Source organism: Syngnathus leptorhynchus, chromosome 2 (genome assembly GCF_054491065.1).
Source record: "Syngnathus leptorhynchus isolate UIUO chromosome 2, UIUO_Slep, whole genome shotgun sequence".
NCBI lineage: Eukaryota > Metazoa > Chordata > Actinopteri > Syngnathiformes > Syngnathidae > Syngnathus > Syngnathus leptorhynchus.
Window position 1 is genome coordinate 17,882,434 of NC_141196.1, and position 17,758 is coordinate 17,900,191.

Below are 17,758 nucleotides of genomic sequence, written 5' to 3' on the forward strand. Positions count from 1 at the left end.
ACAAAAATTCTGACATCAATGAATTGCAATCCTTATCGAAGGCAAAGTCGGCACTGAATCTGAACAGCGGAGTCTCGCGTAATGAGCCTGTGGAAGGAACTTTGACATTGTAGATGAAGAAAGGAGAAAAATATAAAAAGGAAAAGGATGCTGGCAGCAGGAACTCGAGGGCCTGATAGGGTTCTCATTTGGTCTCTGAGCTTTGTCAGAGTCCACCGGGTGGTTCTCCTGGCCTTCATGCAAGGAACACAGCTGTCTCATTGCTTCAGCTTGTAGCTCCCGACAGCCGGCTTGTCAAGGGCCACGGCTAGGCTGCCACATTTGTGGCGGTCGGATAGCAGAGAATTGCATTGAAAGAATTCAAAAACTCAAGCTAATATGAGTTCACCCCGCAAGTAGTTGGAGCAGGGCTCAGTGCTTGTGGGAGCACCAACAAAATGGGCAAAGACACACGATCAGGATGCAATCTGGTCTCTTATCGCCTGTCACACACACACACACAGCTGACTACATCATCTGAAAGAGAAGGTATTGCATTTTACCTGCCAATATCATGCACGAACCCCAGCCAGTGTATTTCTGTTTCTGCGATTTCAAGAGCGGCGTACTCAGACGTACTGCGCTCCAATCACTCTCATTTTGATGCAAATGAGGGATGGGGCAAGGTTTGGCTGGCAAAAGACTTATATCCCACAATGGTGCTCATAGGCGCAAACTACGCCCAATTCTATCTGTGCAAACTAGCAAAATAATGTTGCAGAACAAAGAAAACTCCAGTCATGTGCAGAACAAAGGCATTTAGTTTTTCAAGCAGGCATTTGAACCATGGCATTGTGTGATTCTTTGAGGCAAGGCAATTATTTTCTAAAGTGGATCATGCACTTTGCAATGAAATGAGTTACGATGTTAGAAAATAATCTTAATTTTAGGAAAGGCATTTATTTTCTTTCGGGGCAGCGTGGCTCAGTGGTAGCGTGTTGGTCTCCCAATTTACCAACTCATAGGTTGCAGGGGTTAATCCCCAGCCATTGTGACCCTGTTGAAGGGTCCTTGAGCAAGACACTGAACCCCCAGTTGCTTAGTAGGTGGATGACTAAGCAGTGTGAAGCTCTTTGAGTACTGCTATACAAGCGACAGCTCATTTACCAGTCTTTTCTGTGGCTGAGTCACCTGCACAACATGCATGGAGATCAGTTGGGCATGGTGTTTTTTTGTTTTTTTTTGGAGGGGGGGGCGACGTTTTTTTTTTCTTAAGATTATGATGACTGGCATCAACTGAGGCATGGTATTACTATAAATGGTGGTGATTAGATTGAGTTAGGCATGCCATTCTTTCATGGAAACAGGCAAAACACGCTTGTCAATTAATCTACATATACAAGGCTTTGCATGAATGTTTATTTAATTATAAATCTTCGTGATAATATAAGGCATGACAGTTATAAGTGGAATGTGACTGTGAATTGAGTCATGGAACCTATTTTTGCTCTGGGCGCAAGTCTAGCGGATGGCGTGGTGCAAATGCAGAAGAGCTGGGGCCAGACAGGGTTTTGGCTATTTCATATACTGACGCAGCTGGGTGCAGGTAGACGGAGGATGTCTGCGCCATGTGGGCATTAACATAACTGACTCCAATTCTGTCCAATCAATCAAGCAGCTTCTTCCCATCTCTTTAAATATGGTGGCACATCTGACTTGCATAGAAAGTCGAGACACGGCGGAAAGTGCAAGAAATCCCTATGTCTGCAAGGAGAAGACTGATTTGCTCATCCAGGAGGTCAAAGTGCACAAAATAGCCTACACATTTACAGAACTACATTGGACTTGGACACGGCTTTACACCTCAAAATCGTGTCTGTGCAACCAGTAAAAAAATTACAAATACAATGATAAAATGAAAATATTTGGAGGAATTGTAAAGAATATTCAGATGATTATGATTACTATTCATTCGATGAATTGGATTTCTATACATTCAGAGACTGTCCAATGCTGGTATCATATTTCTGAACAAAATTTGATGACACACATCCAGAACGACTATCGAGGCAAATCATGGTCAGCTAAAAATCACAAACACTCTAAAATGGACTTGCCCTGCCAAATGAATTACGATCCACCCCAAGAGCCAAATTGTCAGATACGTCAGGAAAGGGACACCGGATGTACAAATTGGCACAATAATGAATTAATTAATTGGTGCCTGTTTTGGGGCCGATGGTGTTAGCAAAGTACATGCTTATTAAAAGGAATGACATTTTTTTTAGAGTACCAAATGATTCACAAATACATCTGTATCAATGAAGCTTCTATCTTGACCACTTGCCGCCTGTGTCCTATTTAGCGCTCCTTCTCCAGAGAGCAGTGTGGTTCGCCTAAGTGGGCCGATAAAAAGCAATATCATAATCTCAATGTAAATATAATGGCGCATTAACATTTATATTGTATGAGCGCAAAGCAGGTCAGAGTTGTTTAAAACGACGCCACTAATACGGCACACACTGCTCTGCAACCAACCTCCAATTTGGCCACTTCGGCTTTTCTCGCAAATTTTATCATCTTATTTTGTTTCCTACTCACCCCAACCCAAGTTAGTAAACCCTTGCCTGTAACCTAATCTTTCTTTCTTTTTTTTTTTAAATAAACAATGAAACACTGGATTAGCTTGCAGATCACATGAGTCCGTTATGAGTCTTGCTACAAACCAAAGGCTATCGGATGCGCACAAAAGAGCAGGCAGCTCAATCTAGCGTGTTTATCGCTAATTAACGCAGATTAATTGAGCCTCATATTTTACCAAGCAAAAGGCCATTTGTGGACCAAGGGGGGCTTTAGAGCCCCCTGAAGCTGCTGATCCAAGCGCTTACTAAACAGCCAATCTTGTTGCTGCAAGCATGTTACTCATTGCGTTCGGTGGATTTCACCCACACAATCACCCACAAAAACTACAAATGCAAGTTTGCAGCAACCACTTTGTTTCTAGTACACAAGGAAATTAAATGTACCAACCTTTTTATCAACCTCACAATAATGTATGCAAAATATCCAAAATGAAGAAACATATAAGTAAAAAAAAAATATCAGGGATACAAGGAGAACAAAATCTCAGTATTATAGCATCTCTAATGTCTTAAGGCCACCGTATGGTGTAATAGTGATATCCTATATTAAAAAAATAAAAATAGTAATTTCGATACATAGTATGTAAAAGCCAATAATGTTAACCTGTAAAAACAGTAAGGCTATAACAAACACATCTTTTTAGAATAGATTATCTTGTCAATTATTATGGATTACCTATCAATAGAAAAACACTTGGCCCCTAACAGCTGAAGCCAGAGGGCAGCCATTTTTTGTTGCCACTGTTACTGGAAAATTCATTTTTTTTTCTCATTAGAAATACAGTTATCAGTGTGTGTACAGTATTTTATGCCTAGATCCCTGAATGGAGTAATGAGAGTCTCTCAAAGAACAACTTCACTTTCTATGTTTACATGCCATCAATATTCGGGTGAAGGTCAAAATTCCGGTAACATAGCTTTAACATGAAGATTTTATTATCCAGACACATTTTTTATTGAAATAAATTTAATTTCTAAAAAGCCACACAAACAGCCCCATATAACATGCATATGAAATGTAAACAAGGACTCAGCCTGTAGTGCACCAAATATATATATATTTATGTAGACAGAGAGAGAGAGAGAGAGACAGAGAGAAAGAGAGAGAGAGAGAGAGAGAGAAACAGAAACACTTGATCTAGGGTCTTATCATCCACAGCTGAGTCCACAGGGCACGTTTACCCCCTATAGGGAGGTAAACCTCAGCTCACTAAACTCCAGACAAGTCAGCTGGCCCATCTAATTGGAGCCGCTTGACTGGAGCAATCATGGGTCAGTTTGCACACCATCACCCTTCCTACTGCCAGGCATACAAACACACACATACACACAAACACACATTCAGTGGCCAACCAGCACCCATGTTGGACTCAAAACTATTTACCAGCTAATTATTCTCCCCCCTCACTGACTCCACTATGAAGTCATTAGAAAAATGAGAAATTAACTCAGTCAGTGGTTGATTGCCGTCTATGCCGCATTTGACACATGGTGTCCCCAAGATGAAATGGTAGAGTCCAGTCCATCCACAGTATTCCTACTGTCCTCTATGAAGTAACTTGTGAACTAACAGAAACAGAAAAATACAGCAACTCTTTTTTTGCCATCATGTGTTTGGCACATGGTGAAAGTGTTGCACTGCCCCAGGATTAGAAATGGTAGAAACTTGAGACATTTACAATGACATCCTTCATGCATCAATCAATATTTTATATAACGTACCAAGAAGTAAACAGAAAAGGAAGCAGTCAACATTTATTCCACCTCAATCGTTCCTGTTCATGTATAACCCCCCCCACCCACCTACCCAATACACACTCTTAACTGTAAAGTAAAAAATATATGCACTCCGCGCCTCAACTTAGACCTGGTTTCACCCAAAGTCTAGTCTACTTTCCATCACCAAATTGCCAGGTGAATCATGTCAAAAAAGAAAAAACATCCTATTTCCACCAGAACTCTCAGAAAGGCCTGCCAAAATTCCTAAAGTGGCACTCAAATGAAGTTCTGCACTCATTTGGAGCATGCTGGCGCTTGACGCAGCCTCGCCCCTGATGCACTTGCTAATGTGATGACAGAAAGGGGTTAGCTCTATGTGTTTGTCATTTTGTTTCCCCAAAGTCAAGCACAGTGGACTCGGGTTTGCGCTTTGACCTCCCTGATTTGGATGTAAATGAGGGACACAGTGCGGATTGGCTGCGGAAAGTCTACTTCCATTCCACAACGGCACACAAACGCCCCCGTTACTTCCCAATTCTACCAACGCAACATCTACCAAAAGAAAAGTCTACCTGCATGGTAGACAGTTAGACTCCACTCTGCGGTAGACTTGCACCTGGAATGAAAATAGGGCCCTCAATGTCAAATCTGCCCACCCAACACTGCTATGAATGCAAATCAGTCACTCAAGTGGACAGCTATTCAAAAGCTCTTTTCATCTTAATGCACAGATATTGATGTCAGTGTTGCGCATGAGTCACTAAAGAAAACCCATGTTCAAAATCTGTCTCGAAGAGAGAAAAAGGACCAGAAAGCTCTCCTCAGCGGCGTTAGCCGTTGACTCTGTGACTGCCACTTTTATGTTGCCTCGCTTTACAAAAAAAGACAGCAGTTGTAAACATTTCCTTGGGTCTTCTTTCTGCTGGCAGTTAAGCTCACATATCCCCCAACACCACCCTCCGCCCCCAGACAGCCGCAAGGATTTCTCCCGCTTGGCCCCCATGTAGTTTGAGGATTTAGATAACAACTTGGCCTCTGTGCAATCAACCAATATAAAGCCACTTGTGAAATTGGCCCACGTCTATCTCCTCGGGAAACTTTTTTTTCTCCCCTTCCGACTGTGTTTGATGTGCTCCCGCGGCACTGATCGTGGCACATAATGCGATTCCTCCTTCACACAGTTAAAAAAAAAAATGTCTCCTGCACTTTTATGGCGCGCTGGGAAGAGACGCTGCCGTTTTCTTTACCGGGCAATTATCGACAACCCCTTTTTAAGGGGGAAAAAGAGGGGAATCAAAGCCTCGCATTTGGATGTTTTGACTCGAAAGATGACAGTTTCCAGAGGAAGAGCATGAAAGGCGCAGGGAAGTAAACTCTACCAATGGCCAAATAGGGCATACGAGCTACAAGGCTGAGTGAGGAGAGAGAGGTATAGTGAATCAAACATGATGTGTGATAATGTGGCGAAAGATTGTGTCATTCTTTGTGCAGCGCTCTTAAGACATCATCATTGCAAAGTACTGCTACAAACTGACAAATTGTCATGACTGAAATGAAAAATAGTTTGTACGTACGTATGTACGTATGTATGTATGTATGTATGTATGTATGTATGTATGTATGTATGTATGTATGTATGTATGTATGTATGTACGTACGTATGTACGTATGTACGTACGTACGTACGTATGTATGTATGGAAATTCTAAAACGATCAAGGCAATGGCAAAGAAAATTACACTATCTAGTCCAAGGGTCAGAACCATAATCCTCAAAGAAGGCATTCCGCAACATACAAAAATAAATAAATCTTGGAGCCACATTACCATTTTGACATTTCAAATGAAACGAAAACCAACAAAAACCACAGTGAGTTGCATTTATTGAATCAGTCAAATGCTCAAGGGAACATGAAATTTGATTTCTTCATATTCCAAAACATTTTGAACTCTGACACGAGATGGACAGCAACAACAGATGGGTGAAACAGTCACATGCCGCACTCTAGAGCCGCAGGTAGTTGATCCCTGATCCAATATTAAGCTCTGTAAGAAGTTGCTTTTTATGTAGACTAGTTCCTTCATTTTTATGCATTGGGCATTATTCTGGATATGTGTGAATTTTATCTCATCAGGTGGGTGGTATGATGATAAATGATGTAGACAGGCATAAACGTCCACCACTGAGATGTTGTGTCATCCTGGCCACCACAAGGAAAACTTTCTGGCTACGCCCATGTGTTAGTAACACGTTACAGCCATTGGCAGTCGCTGAGTGTTCGTGATTGTTATGGGTCAGATGCGTTCAGCACTGTCAGCAAAAATCAGCTGTCACCAGGCTATCTGGCACTTAACTGAATCAAAATGATCTTTTGCCTTCATGGGGCACTCTAGGGTGCGTAAGAGAAAAAGTGTCTAAGTCCATGGGAAAATGGAGAATGGGCACAGGACCAGATTTGACGAGGGAATGCTGACTTTTTAAGGTTCCATAAATGGTAGATACGTAGATAGTAAGACAGGAGTACACGGTGCAGTGTTTTCTGATGTACGCTCACGGGAAACTATGGCCTATAATAAATGAATAAAGCCTTGCTTCGCTGACACGAATGAGACAAAGAAGAAGAATGGGCGATTGATGCATTAATTTTCCGGTGTAACGACAAAATAACGGGCAGTGGCGAGGCGTACTTGTTAAATCCTAATTTCATTTTAATGAGGCTTACATCTGGTAATGATGCCGCCCGGAAGGGAGAGATGTTATTAACTCGCAGGTTAGTCGGCCCGCGTGCAATTAGCCCACCTTCTTCGAAAAAGAGCGTCAGCTGGCTATCAAACAGGATGCTAATGAGCGGGAAGAGCAACGTGAGCCATCTCGTCACTACAGGAAACCTAAATTAGTCCAGCGATGTCCTCAAACACTCGTTTGGAATGAACAGAAGATGCGGTACGAGGCTCAACATATGCAGTCAGCCTTCAGTATTCACAGGGCTTAGGGACCAAGCACTGATGCAAATAGCAAAACTCTTTATTTTTTTTACGTGATTAATATATACAATTGTTCCAGCACGCCCGCTATCCCCGTGGGGACAAGCGGTATAGAAAATGGATGGATGGATCGATTGTTCAAAACGTCTGGAGTTACCTAGACCTTTCATGTTTTCCATAAAAACACGCTGTTGTATAGTGGTTTTTTTTTAGGAACAAATGGTGCTCTGAGTTGTTTAACATATCGAAATGTAAACACCATGAAGTAAAAGCTGAACCTCTGAACTTTTGTCTCATGTTCATCTCTTGATCTGATACTCAAATGTCTTCAGTATACAACATAAACTAAGGAATTGATCCTGCCGATCCAAATCTTGGCGGGGACTTAGGAACTCAGCTCCAGCACTAAAAGTAAAACTTTGCAAGTGGTCCATTACTTGCAAAGTTCTAATTGTCTAGTCACTAGACAAATAGTTTTAGTTGTGTCCTACAAATTATTCACGAGTAGGACCAGTGTGTGTTTGTGGTACTTTCATTTCTCTTCTAGAATGTTCTTCTAGTTTAGTTGTTGCTTATTTCACTCTGATTATTACTGGTGTTCAATGAATACCGCCGTGGCTGCCATTCCAAAGTGAGCGCTTTTGTCTTAGTCGGGGAAAACTATTTGTTGCAACTTTTATAATAATGGCTAGTTTTAGAGTGTGGAAGTGTACCTAATAAGGTGCCCAGTGAGGAAGAGAGTGCATATAAATTTGCTCTATGCTACATAACATCACTACATAAATAATTGTCTTAGAAGAATGTGTTTAGCTTATACAAAGGTTTTAAAACAAGGTTAGTAAGTAAGTATTAGGTTAGGTTCAGTTCATTTCACATTTATTGTTGATGGATGGATGGATGGATGGATGGATGGATGGATGGATGGATGGATGGATGGATGGATGGATGGATGGATGGATGGATGGATGGATGGATGGATGGATGGATGGATGGATGGATGGACACACACACAAACACACACACACAGACACACACACAGACACACACACAGAAACACACACAGAAACACACACAGACACACACACAGACACACACACAGACATATCAACTAATTTCCAGATGGCGAGTATATTCTGAAACTAATGCTTACGGTAATATGAAGCGGACTGTGCCATCTCTCAAGAGTGATTATTACCTTCGTTAAGCACAAGCATTACAATTTGGCCACTTACAATTATGAGAGAACAAAGACTATAATCACAAACCAATATCTGTGAAGTTGTTTGAAGAGATTATGCTAAGAAACCATTTAAGTCTCAGTTTCGTAGAGTGCTAAATCATGCGGCTCCGCTGTCCATACCCTTGTCTCTGAATGCAAGTGGTACAGTCCAGTCTGTCAAAGAATTGCATCAGCTTTTATATGAAGCAAGAAGTAGCGTCTCAATTTTTACACACACCCCCTCCATCCAAAAGAAAAAACTGTTTCACTTAGCAAAATGGTAGATATATGTTGACACTTAAAAAGTCTCAAGACTCCATGCTGTCAAAAAGACAAGGGGTCTGCCATTATTTATTTATTTTTTTAGTTTATTTCAAACATTTTCAAAGCGTTGGACATGTATTGCTGTTAATAAATTGAAAAATTGTACTTCTTTTTGGAGTAATGTGTAACTTGTAAGCGTGTCAGTCTGAATTCCAACTGTCTGTCTTTTTCTTTGCTTTCGGAAGTCAAGGTTAGGCTTTCAAATGGGTGTCAAGGCTGCATTCTTCAAATACTCATAAATGCTTTAAACAGGGTTAGGGTTTCAAGATAGGGTTACAATTTGAAATTAGGATTTCAATCCATGATTAGGGTTTGAGAATAGATTTTTAACATGGGTACAATTTCAAATAAGGGTTTTGAGATTTAATATGAAGGTTAAACTTTCACATTTAGATTCCAAACATTTTGCGGTTCATTTCTGAAATTGGGTTTCAAATGAGGGTTTCAAGAATAGCTAAGGCAACGGTTTCAAAGTAGGGTTTAAAGCCTGCATTGGGGTTTTAAACTCATGTTCGCTTTCTGCTCATATCAGCCACAAAGCATTTTACGATCAGTTTTGTTTCAGAGCTCGTCAAGTTGCTTTGCTTTATTAAGTGAGAAGTTTTCCATCTTAGACGTCGGAAATAAATGTGGCGGAAAAAGCGTCTGAAGTTTTAAAGAGCCTCTCGCGCATTTGGCTGCGCTTTTACAAGTCAGCAGTGATGGTGAGCTGGCCATATGGAGCTCTGCTAACTACAGCAATAAAAACTATGTGCTAAGCGGCTCAGACACATTGCAGATTTAATTCAAATAATCTCACATGAATGGAAAATACTGAATTTTAATTTTCAGCAACTTCTGCAGGCAAGCAAGGGATTTCAAGATGTGGGTTAGGATTTCAAGCAAAGGCCAGGGCTTCTAGTCAGCTATGGTTTTAAATGGGGGTTTGAAACCCTTTAAAAGCAAGCCTGAGTCAGGAATTAAAATTTATGATTGTGTTTTTTTAAGTAATTTTCAACATTTTTGAAAATAGTGTACTACAGTATGTGCCCTCACTAGTCTAGAAACAGCATTCTGATTCATATTGTATTTTTGGAATATGAGTTGACCACCAAAATTCACTCAATGGGGGCCATTCTGCCACTTGCTTTTGAAATCACAGTTGCCAAGTCTCCAACAACCAGTCACGGCTCAGGGTCAGAAAACTGGTGAGAAAACTGGTTTTGACCTGAGAGCCGACAACTGTTTCAAGCTTGCGTCAGGGTTTCAAAGTTGGTTTTAAACCCAGTCCTGGTATTCACAAATAGGGCTTCGGGATAGTGTTATGTCTTCAAGACAATGCTCAGATGTCAAAGTAGAGTTTCTAGCCAGTGTTAGGGTTTCATTAATGATACAGTGTCAAAAGGTTTAAGACCAGGTTTATGTTTTCAAATTAGTGTCAGTGTTTCAAACAAAGATTTAAACCCTATGTTTGGATTTAAACTTAGGTTTCAAACTTCGGTTGGGGTTTCAAGTCGAGGTTTTGGTTTCAAAGCGGGGTTCCAATCCAGGCCCGGGGTTCAAAATCAAGGTTTCAAAATGGGGTTAGTGTTTCAAATTAGTGTTAGTGTTTCAGGCAAGGTTTGCAATTGAGTAATAAGATGTAAAAGTATGGTTTTAAGATAGGGTAAGGTTTTAAGTCAGTGTTTCAAATTAGCGTTGAAAGCTTTGGTAAAGATTTGGTGTTGAGGCTTCAATCCAAGGTCAGGATTTTACGTCAAGGTCTGGGTTTTAATTAGGGTTTCAAGCCAGTGCTCAGGTTTCTTCTTGTTCGTGAATGTTTGAAATTTAATAACACACTTTAGTTGTAAATGACACCTTATTGTTGTGTTTTTTGTGTGTAATTCCATGTAGTGTTCTTCTTTTATGAGCATGGTTGTCCGGCATAGGAGCAGTGACCTTGGGGAGGAAAAATGGAGATAATTCTCCACTCACTGTTTCATTTCAGAACTGCCCGTGACACGGCAAATTAAGTAGGGATGCGCTCCGCCGCCATCTTTGCAACCTGTCAGCAGCTCTGCTCCATTTGCGGTGAGCAAGTGTCCGAGTATATGTGAAGATTTTTTTAATGATGTTTTTTAATGCCAAGAAGAAGATTGTTAAATGTGTGAGCCAAGTACTTTACATCTTGTTTATTTTCACTCGACGCAGATTGGAGTGGGTCAAACGCTTATTACCAAATGGCCTTTTAATCTGTTTGGCTATGTAATAGTGTTTAGCAACCTGAGTGGCAAATCACCATGCAAAAATGCAAAATGTTTATCTTGCTGTTGCTAAACTCTTAGTCAACTTGAATGTGTGAGGGGTTGAGTAGTATTAGGCTTTACAGATTTGTTTTTGTCGCTATCATGTCTGTTGACAAATAAGAGCCAATGCTTGAAGAGCAGGTAGAGTTTAGAGTCAGGATAAAGGTTCAAAATAGACATTGAACATAGTCAGCGTTTCAAGTTTTAGTTAATGTTTTAAGATACTTTTGGTGTTTAAATTGTGGTTTTCAGTAAGGCCGAGGGTTTCAAGTTTGGATTAGTTTTGAGACAGGGTTAGGCTCAGATTGCGGTTTTTCTGCAGTGTTACAGTTGCCAATTAGTAGGGTTAAGCTTTCAAGCAAGGTATTGTTTCCAAATTAGAGTTTTAAGTCACGATTAGGATTTCAAATAAGGCTTCGAGAACACAGTTAAGCTTTCAAAGTTGGGTTTCAACTCAGTATTTGGGCTTCAAGTAATACTTAGGGTTATATTTGAAGGCTTGGGTCTTAAGCCCTGGTTCCGGTTTTAAATAGGTGTTTCCATCCAATTAGGGGTTCAAGAACGGTTTGGCTTTCCAATTGAGAGGTCAAGACTTTTAGGGTTTCAAATAAGACTCTTAAGACAGGAGTGAGGTGTGATGTGTGAGAAGGTTATAAATTCAAGTTTCAAACCAGGACTAGGTTTCATTTCAGGTTCTGTATTAAAGGTATAGTTTTTCAAAGCCAAGCATAAATCAAACAAAAAGCAAAAATGGTAAAACGGTTTCATTTAACTGACATTTTTCACTTAGATCGTAGCTTTTCTTTCCTTTTCACTCGTGTACTTTTAAAAAAAAAAATGTTTTATTGATTTGTCACTTTTGTGTTTATCTTTTTTTTTCTTCTTCTTTGACTGTCATCCTAATAATGATATTTGGAAATTTGGAGGTAGGTTCATCTAAAAGCGCTGTTTTTTATTTAAAGCTTTTGTGAACCTGTCAAGAGACAATCTCTGTGTGCAAACATCACACTTGTTCTTCACTGTTCACATTCATTTGACACCACCACCACCACCGCACTGAATTATTAACGTTGAGACTAATTATAGGCCCTTGCCACTGTGGCAACCAAACCTGCAGAGCAAAACAAACAAAAAAAGGGAAGAAAAACAGTCGGAGCAGTGTTGGCCACTGTTATTGTGCCCAGTGTGACACTTCAACTGCCACTTTGATTTTCCTTCTTTTTGCCTATAACCAAGCATTTGATTAAGCACCAATACATTTTCTACAAACACAAATAAACTCTCCACTAAATAATTCTCATGTAAACCTAATAAAGGACAAAATGAGAACAAAATTATCTAGTTTTCTTTCTTTGATTATGCGGTATCTGTCTGACACTATCGAAAACAACAATCAGCCAGTGCCTACTGCAGAGTTTGAATTGTTGATATTTTGACTCAAACGCATTAAACATTTAGCACTCGTCAGAGAGATCTTGCTAAATCTGGCCAAAAGGTAGTCTTTTTTTCATAACTAAATATTATCTTCCATGAAAATGAATGAGTCTTTTTCAGAGTGTGTATTTGCCAATAAGTCATTCCTCCAGTTGGCGATTATGCATAAACGCTCGCCTCATAACGCTTAAGTTCACCAGCTGTTTCTCGCCTGAGGGTTGTAAATGTAACTTAACATCTTGAGTTCGTTTAAAAAAAAAAAAAAAAAAATTTCCTTCCAAAACCTGGCAGCGTGAGCATCTCTTTTTTGTTATTATACAGAATTGACACTGCAAAATTCATGGTGACTGTCCACATATTCTGCCGTGAAATTGTCAATCTCTGTTAGCATGCCTAGCAATTTCATTCCTTGTCATAAATCACATATTTTCTCATGGTATAGCCATATTCCAAAATGAACAAAACAGTGAAATAAGTGAAAAAAGTCTTTATGGGATTTGTAGCCTTTTTTATTTAAACAAATTAAAACCAGACTAAGAAATTGGATTTGTTAGTCCCCAGCACACTTTCATGATGCTTTTGCAGGCATAGCATTTTCTTGTTAAATGCACATATAATGTAAATGTCGTTAAAATTATAGAAATTAAGATGTCATTCATTTTGTATTACTCCACTAATCCATATTGCACTGCATTCAGACCAGACACTCTCCCATATTTTTTTTACGGTTTAAACCAATGCATATAATATCTCAATATATTGTTTGTGAAGTATATCTGATTTGGTCCTTTGAGGCACTTACTGTGTTTCTGTTGTCTTGGTCTTGTTTTTCAGAGCCATGACAGAATGGTGGACTGCTTGAGCAAAGTCATGCTTCACACGGTCATCTCATGCTGGCAGCCGGTCCTGGGACTGGCCCTGCTGGCCATCTTTGTGGGCTCCTCCCTGGGCTGCCCCTCCCGCTGCGAATGCTCAGCGCAGACTAAGGCTGTGGTGTGCCACCGCAAGCGCATGCCCACCATCCCAGACGGCATTCCAGGTGAGACCAGGATCCTTGACCTGAGTAAGAACAAGCTGACCATGATCAACCCGGACGATTTTGCCGCCTTTCCAAGTCTGGAGGAACTTGACCTGAGTGGGAATATAATCAGCTACGTAGAACCGGGTGCCTTCAATGCTCTATTCGGCATGCACTCGCTCAGCCTGAAGAGCAATCGGATCAAGCTTATCCCATTGGGCGTCTTCTCGGGCCTGGCCAACCTTACCCGGCTGGACGTGAGCGACAATAAGATTGTCATACTCCTGGACTACATGTTCCAGGACTTGCACAATCTCAAATTTTTGGAGGTGGGCGACAACGACCTGGTTTACATCTCACACCGTGCATTCAGTGGACTTTTGAGTTTGGAGACACTGGCCTTGGAGCGGTGCAACCTCACCGTGGTGCCCTCTGAGGCTCTCTCGCACCTACACAACCTGGTCAGCCTGCACCTGCGATACCTCAGCATCAGCACTTTGCATCCATATTCCTTCAAAAAGCTGTTCCGGCTGCGCCACTTGGAGATTGACAACTGGCCGTCGCTGGACCACGTCCCGGCAAATACCCTGCATGGCCTCAACCTCACCACTCTGTCTGTCACCAACACCAACCTATCGACCTTTCCCTACCAGGCCTTAAAGCACCTGCCCTACCTGACGCACCTCAACCTGTCCTACAACCGCATCCGACACATTGAAGGCGGAATGTTGATGGACTTGGTTCGACTTAGGGAGTTTCACCTGGTGGGCGCTCAGCTCACCGCCATCGAACCATACGCCTTCCAAGGCCTGCGGGGACTGAAAGTGCTCAACGTTTCATACAACCGGCTGGACACATTGGAGAAGGGCGTGTTCCAATCCCCGGAAGCTTTGGAGGTCCTCCTTATTAACAACAACCCGCTAGTGTGCGACTGCCGCCTCATGTGGATCTTACAGAAAAGGCACACCATATTGTTCGGAGATTCCCAGCCGGAGTGTAACACGCCCGAGGGGATCCGAGGCAGGCCTTTTCAGGAGTTTAAGGAAAGCTTGCTGTCTTACTACGTGACCTGCACCAAGCCAAAAATTCGTGAGAACAAGACGCAAACGGTGACAGTGGATGAGGGCCAGCACGTTTTGCTGCACTGCAGTGCTGAGGGGACGCCAAGGCCCACTGTGTCCTGGGTTTCCCCGCGGCGGCGCATTCTGACAGCCAGGAGCCACGGCAGGGTAACGGTGCACAACAACGGAACCCTGGAGATCAAGTCGGCTGAAATTCAAGATGGCGGCGTCTACCTCTGCCTTGCCTCCAACACGGCTGGGAACGACACATTGATGACATCACTGGCCGTCAAGAGTCTGGGCTCACTGTACGCCAACAGGACCCAGCATTACACCGACCCCAGCAACACCACTGCCAACGGGACCGCCGGTGTCACCCTGGGTTTGGACCTCAAAACCATTTTGGTATCGACGGCCATGGGCTGCTTCACCTTCCTGGGGATGGTCTTGTTTTGCTTCCTGCTCCTGTTCGTCTGGAGCAGGGGCAAAGGAAAGCATAAAAACAATATCGACGTGGAATACGTGCCTCGATCCAAGTCCAACGGCACCAACGTGGACTCGGCCGACATCCAGGCCGGTCCTCATCGTTTCAACATGAAAATGATGTGACGTCTTTTTATAGGAAAAAAATTGAATCAAGTGTGGAAAATATCCCAAAGGACATTCTATTTTTTTGCAAATAGAACCGCAGCGTGCGGACGAATGGTCTTAAAGGACTTTGGGGTTAAGGAACAATGAGCGGAACCTTGAACATAAAGCTAGTAGGATGTCGGAAATTGCTTCAGCTCAGAGGAGGATTGAACAGATTCCTGGGAATTAAGTGTCATTTATCTGCTTTTTGAGATTTATATGCCCCCTAAACAAAAAAAAAAGAGAGCGAATGCTCTTTGACTTCTCGGGGTTGGATCTTCTGGACTCAGCTGAACCGTGTACAGTACCAATTTGTATCTTATGCTAAAAAAAACCTTTGTTGAGTCTTGCGCCACATGCTTCATCACCCATCCGATCAACCAATGGCGGTGACCATCGCTTCTTCCGTTCGATATTTTTGCCCGTGTGTACCTAATGCTTTGTTTATTATGTACACTTACTGTATGTACATACTCATTCAAAAGAAATATTCACAGCAATATTCACGGGATGCATTAGCCAAAATTGATATAACCCTATACAGTATGTTCAGCAAAAAAAACAAAAAAAAAGACTTGAGATTTAAAGTTTCCATAGGTTCAGGAAGGGCTTCTATGAGTGATGTGTCCCTGCTCCCCCACGATTGACTCAGAAATAAGAAATATGAATAAATACATATTTATCAAATAAAGTATTTTATTTATAAAGAATGTTGGTCAAAAATCAACCCTCAACTGCTGTCGGTGTCCAATATAATATCTGGACGGTCCCTTGGATGAACATGAACCTCTGGTTTGTCCGACTTCAGTGTCTTTCTATTCATTTAAAGTGTACCTTTTTGGCCCATGTGTCAACTTTTTGGCCAGTGTGTCAACTTTTTGCTACAGTGATATTCGCATTGTTTCTTTATTCTTTCCCCAGTAGAAAAAATTTGACTTTGTTGTAGTAGTTTCTCATTTTGTTGTTGAATCATTTAGATAATGACTATTAAAAAAATAAAAAATGTGTATGTGGAATAAATACAGTTGTATTTGTACATGTGACTGAAGTCAGTTTTATGAATGACACAAAGCAGCTGTCGTATAATTGTGTAGTCGCAACTGGTTTGAATTAAAATTGAAATAAATGTTACTGTGGCGGGCGCCTTGAGATACGAGTTTAATTTATACCTCAAATTATCATTTCCAACTGAAGTGATTTGAATGCAAATAATCAAATTCCAAACACCAATACACACCCAACTGTGTTCCTTTTTTTTCTTTCATTTTTCTTTCAACAGAGGTTGCACTCAACGATATTGTACTGTATAAAATGTACAGTCATACCATTTTCTCTTGATTTAACCTGTAGTCTCAGAAGATGCAAGCACTGTACCTAATGTTATGGCAGTTGGAACACCAGTTTAATGGCGCATTACTGCTAATAACATATTGTGCTGCCACCGCAAGGAAACCAATGTGAATTGATAGTGTTCATGAAATTTGCTGCTGTTTTCCACTGGTGGGTGTCTGAAGCTCATGCGTGTCTCGAATTATTGCTTGTATTCCAAAAAAGTCACTATGTGGCTACCCATATTTCAAGAAGTGGCAAAATTTTCAAGGTTCCACCATTTGATTGGATTGATTTGTCATAAATGTATTTAATTCCTTGAAAAATTTTATTCTTAAAATTAAATAAATTAAATTTAAATAATTTCTTGATCATTATAATTATTTTTTTTTCTAATTTAATTGACTTGAAAAATGTAAACCAATTGACTAAAAATGTTTCTTTTTTTTTTTTTTTTACTGGTACACTTGCAGGAGCAACACCACTTAATTGTGGAAAAACTTCCATCACAAAATTAAACACCCTGGTTCATTGACATTGGTATTTTGATTACTTTGCGTTACACAAGAGGGTGAAAATAGTGCCTTTTTGGCCGATGCAGTTTACATCTACAAACAACATAATGCACAAATTTATGATCACCCAAAACATGGCATTGTTTTATTTTCACATCCATCAAATGAAGTGCAGGATGTAATTTCATAGTTCATAGCAAGTGCAAGTTCATAATCAAAGTGAAAGACAGAAATACATGTTTATAATTCTATAAGGCGCTGCTGTGTGTGTAGACAGTATATTTGTGATTGTTCTCTAGTGTATTACGCTTCATTCTCTATCAGATCTGAACTTCATCCTTTAATATAAGTGATGTAGAGCAGATTAAGTGTTGCATTTGGAGTATAGTGACATCAACCAAAACAAACAATCCATCAAATCATTAAAACTTCAAGACGATGTGGTATACGTCATTCATAATATTGTGGATCTTCCTCATAATTACCATTACTTCACTTTCTTGCCATTAGGGCTTGAACCCCTCATTTGAAACCCTAATGCTAATTAGTAATGATGATTTTGAACCATAACCAATTCCCAACCCTGATTTTAAAAAAAAGTGGAAACCTGGGTGAAAACACACCTATGTATTTCTGATTT

General features: G+C 40.7%; 1 protein-coding gene across 3 annotated transcripts in view; it reads left to right on the forward strand.

Annotated features, from left to right (window-relative positions):
• lingo2 (leucine rich repeat and Ig domain containing 2) overlaps positions 1-16,407 on the forward strand; it is a 182,333-nt gene extending 165,926 nt beyond the window's left edge. For all 3 annotated transcript variants that reach the window (XM_085905522.1, XM_085905523.1, XM_085905524.1), the window contains one exon: positions 13,400-16,407. In XM_085905522.1, the coding sequence (XP_085761648.1) occupies positions 13,412-15,253 (1,842 nt within the window). In that variant the 5' untranslated portion in view covers positions 13,400-13,411 and the 3' untranslated portion in view covers positions 15,254-16,407. The remainder of the gene's footprint in view (positions 1-13,399) is intronic.
• Positions 16,408-17,758: the final 1,351 nt, after the last annotated feature.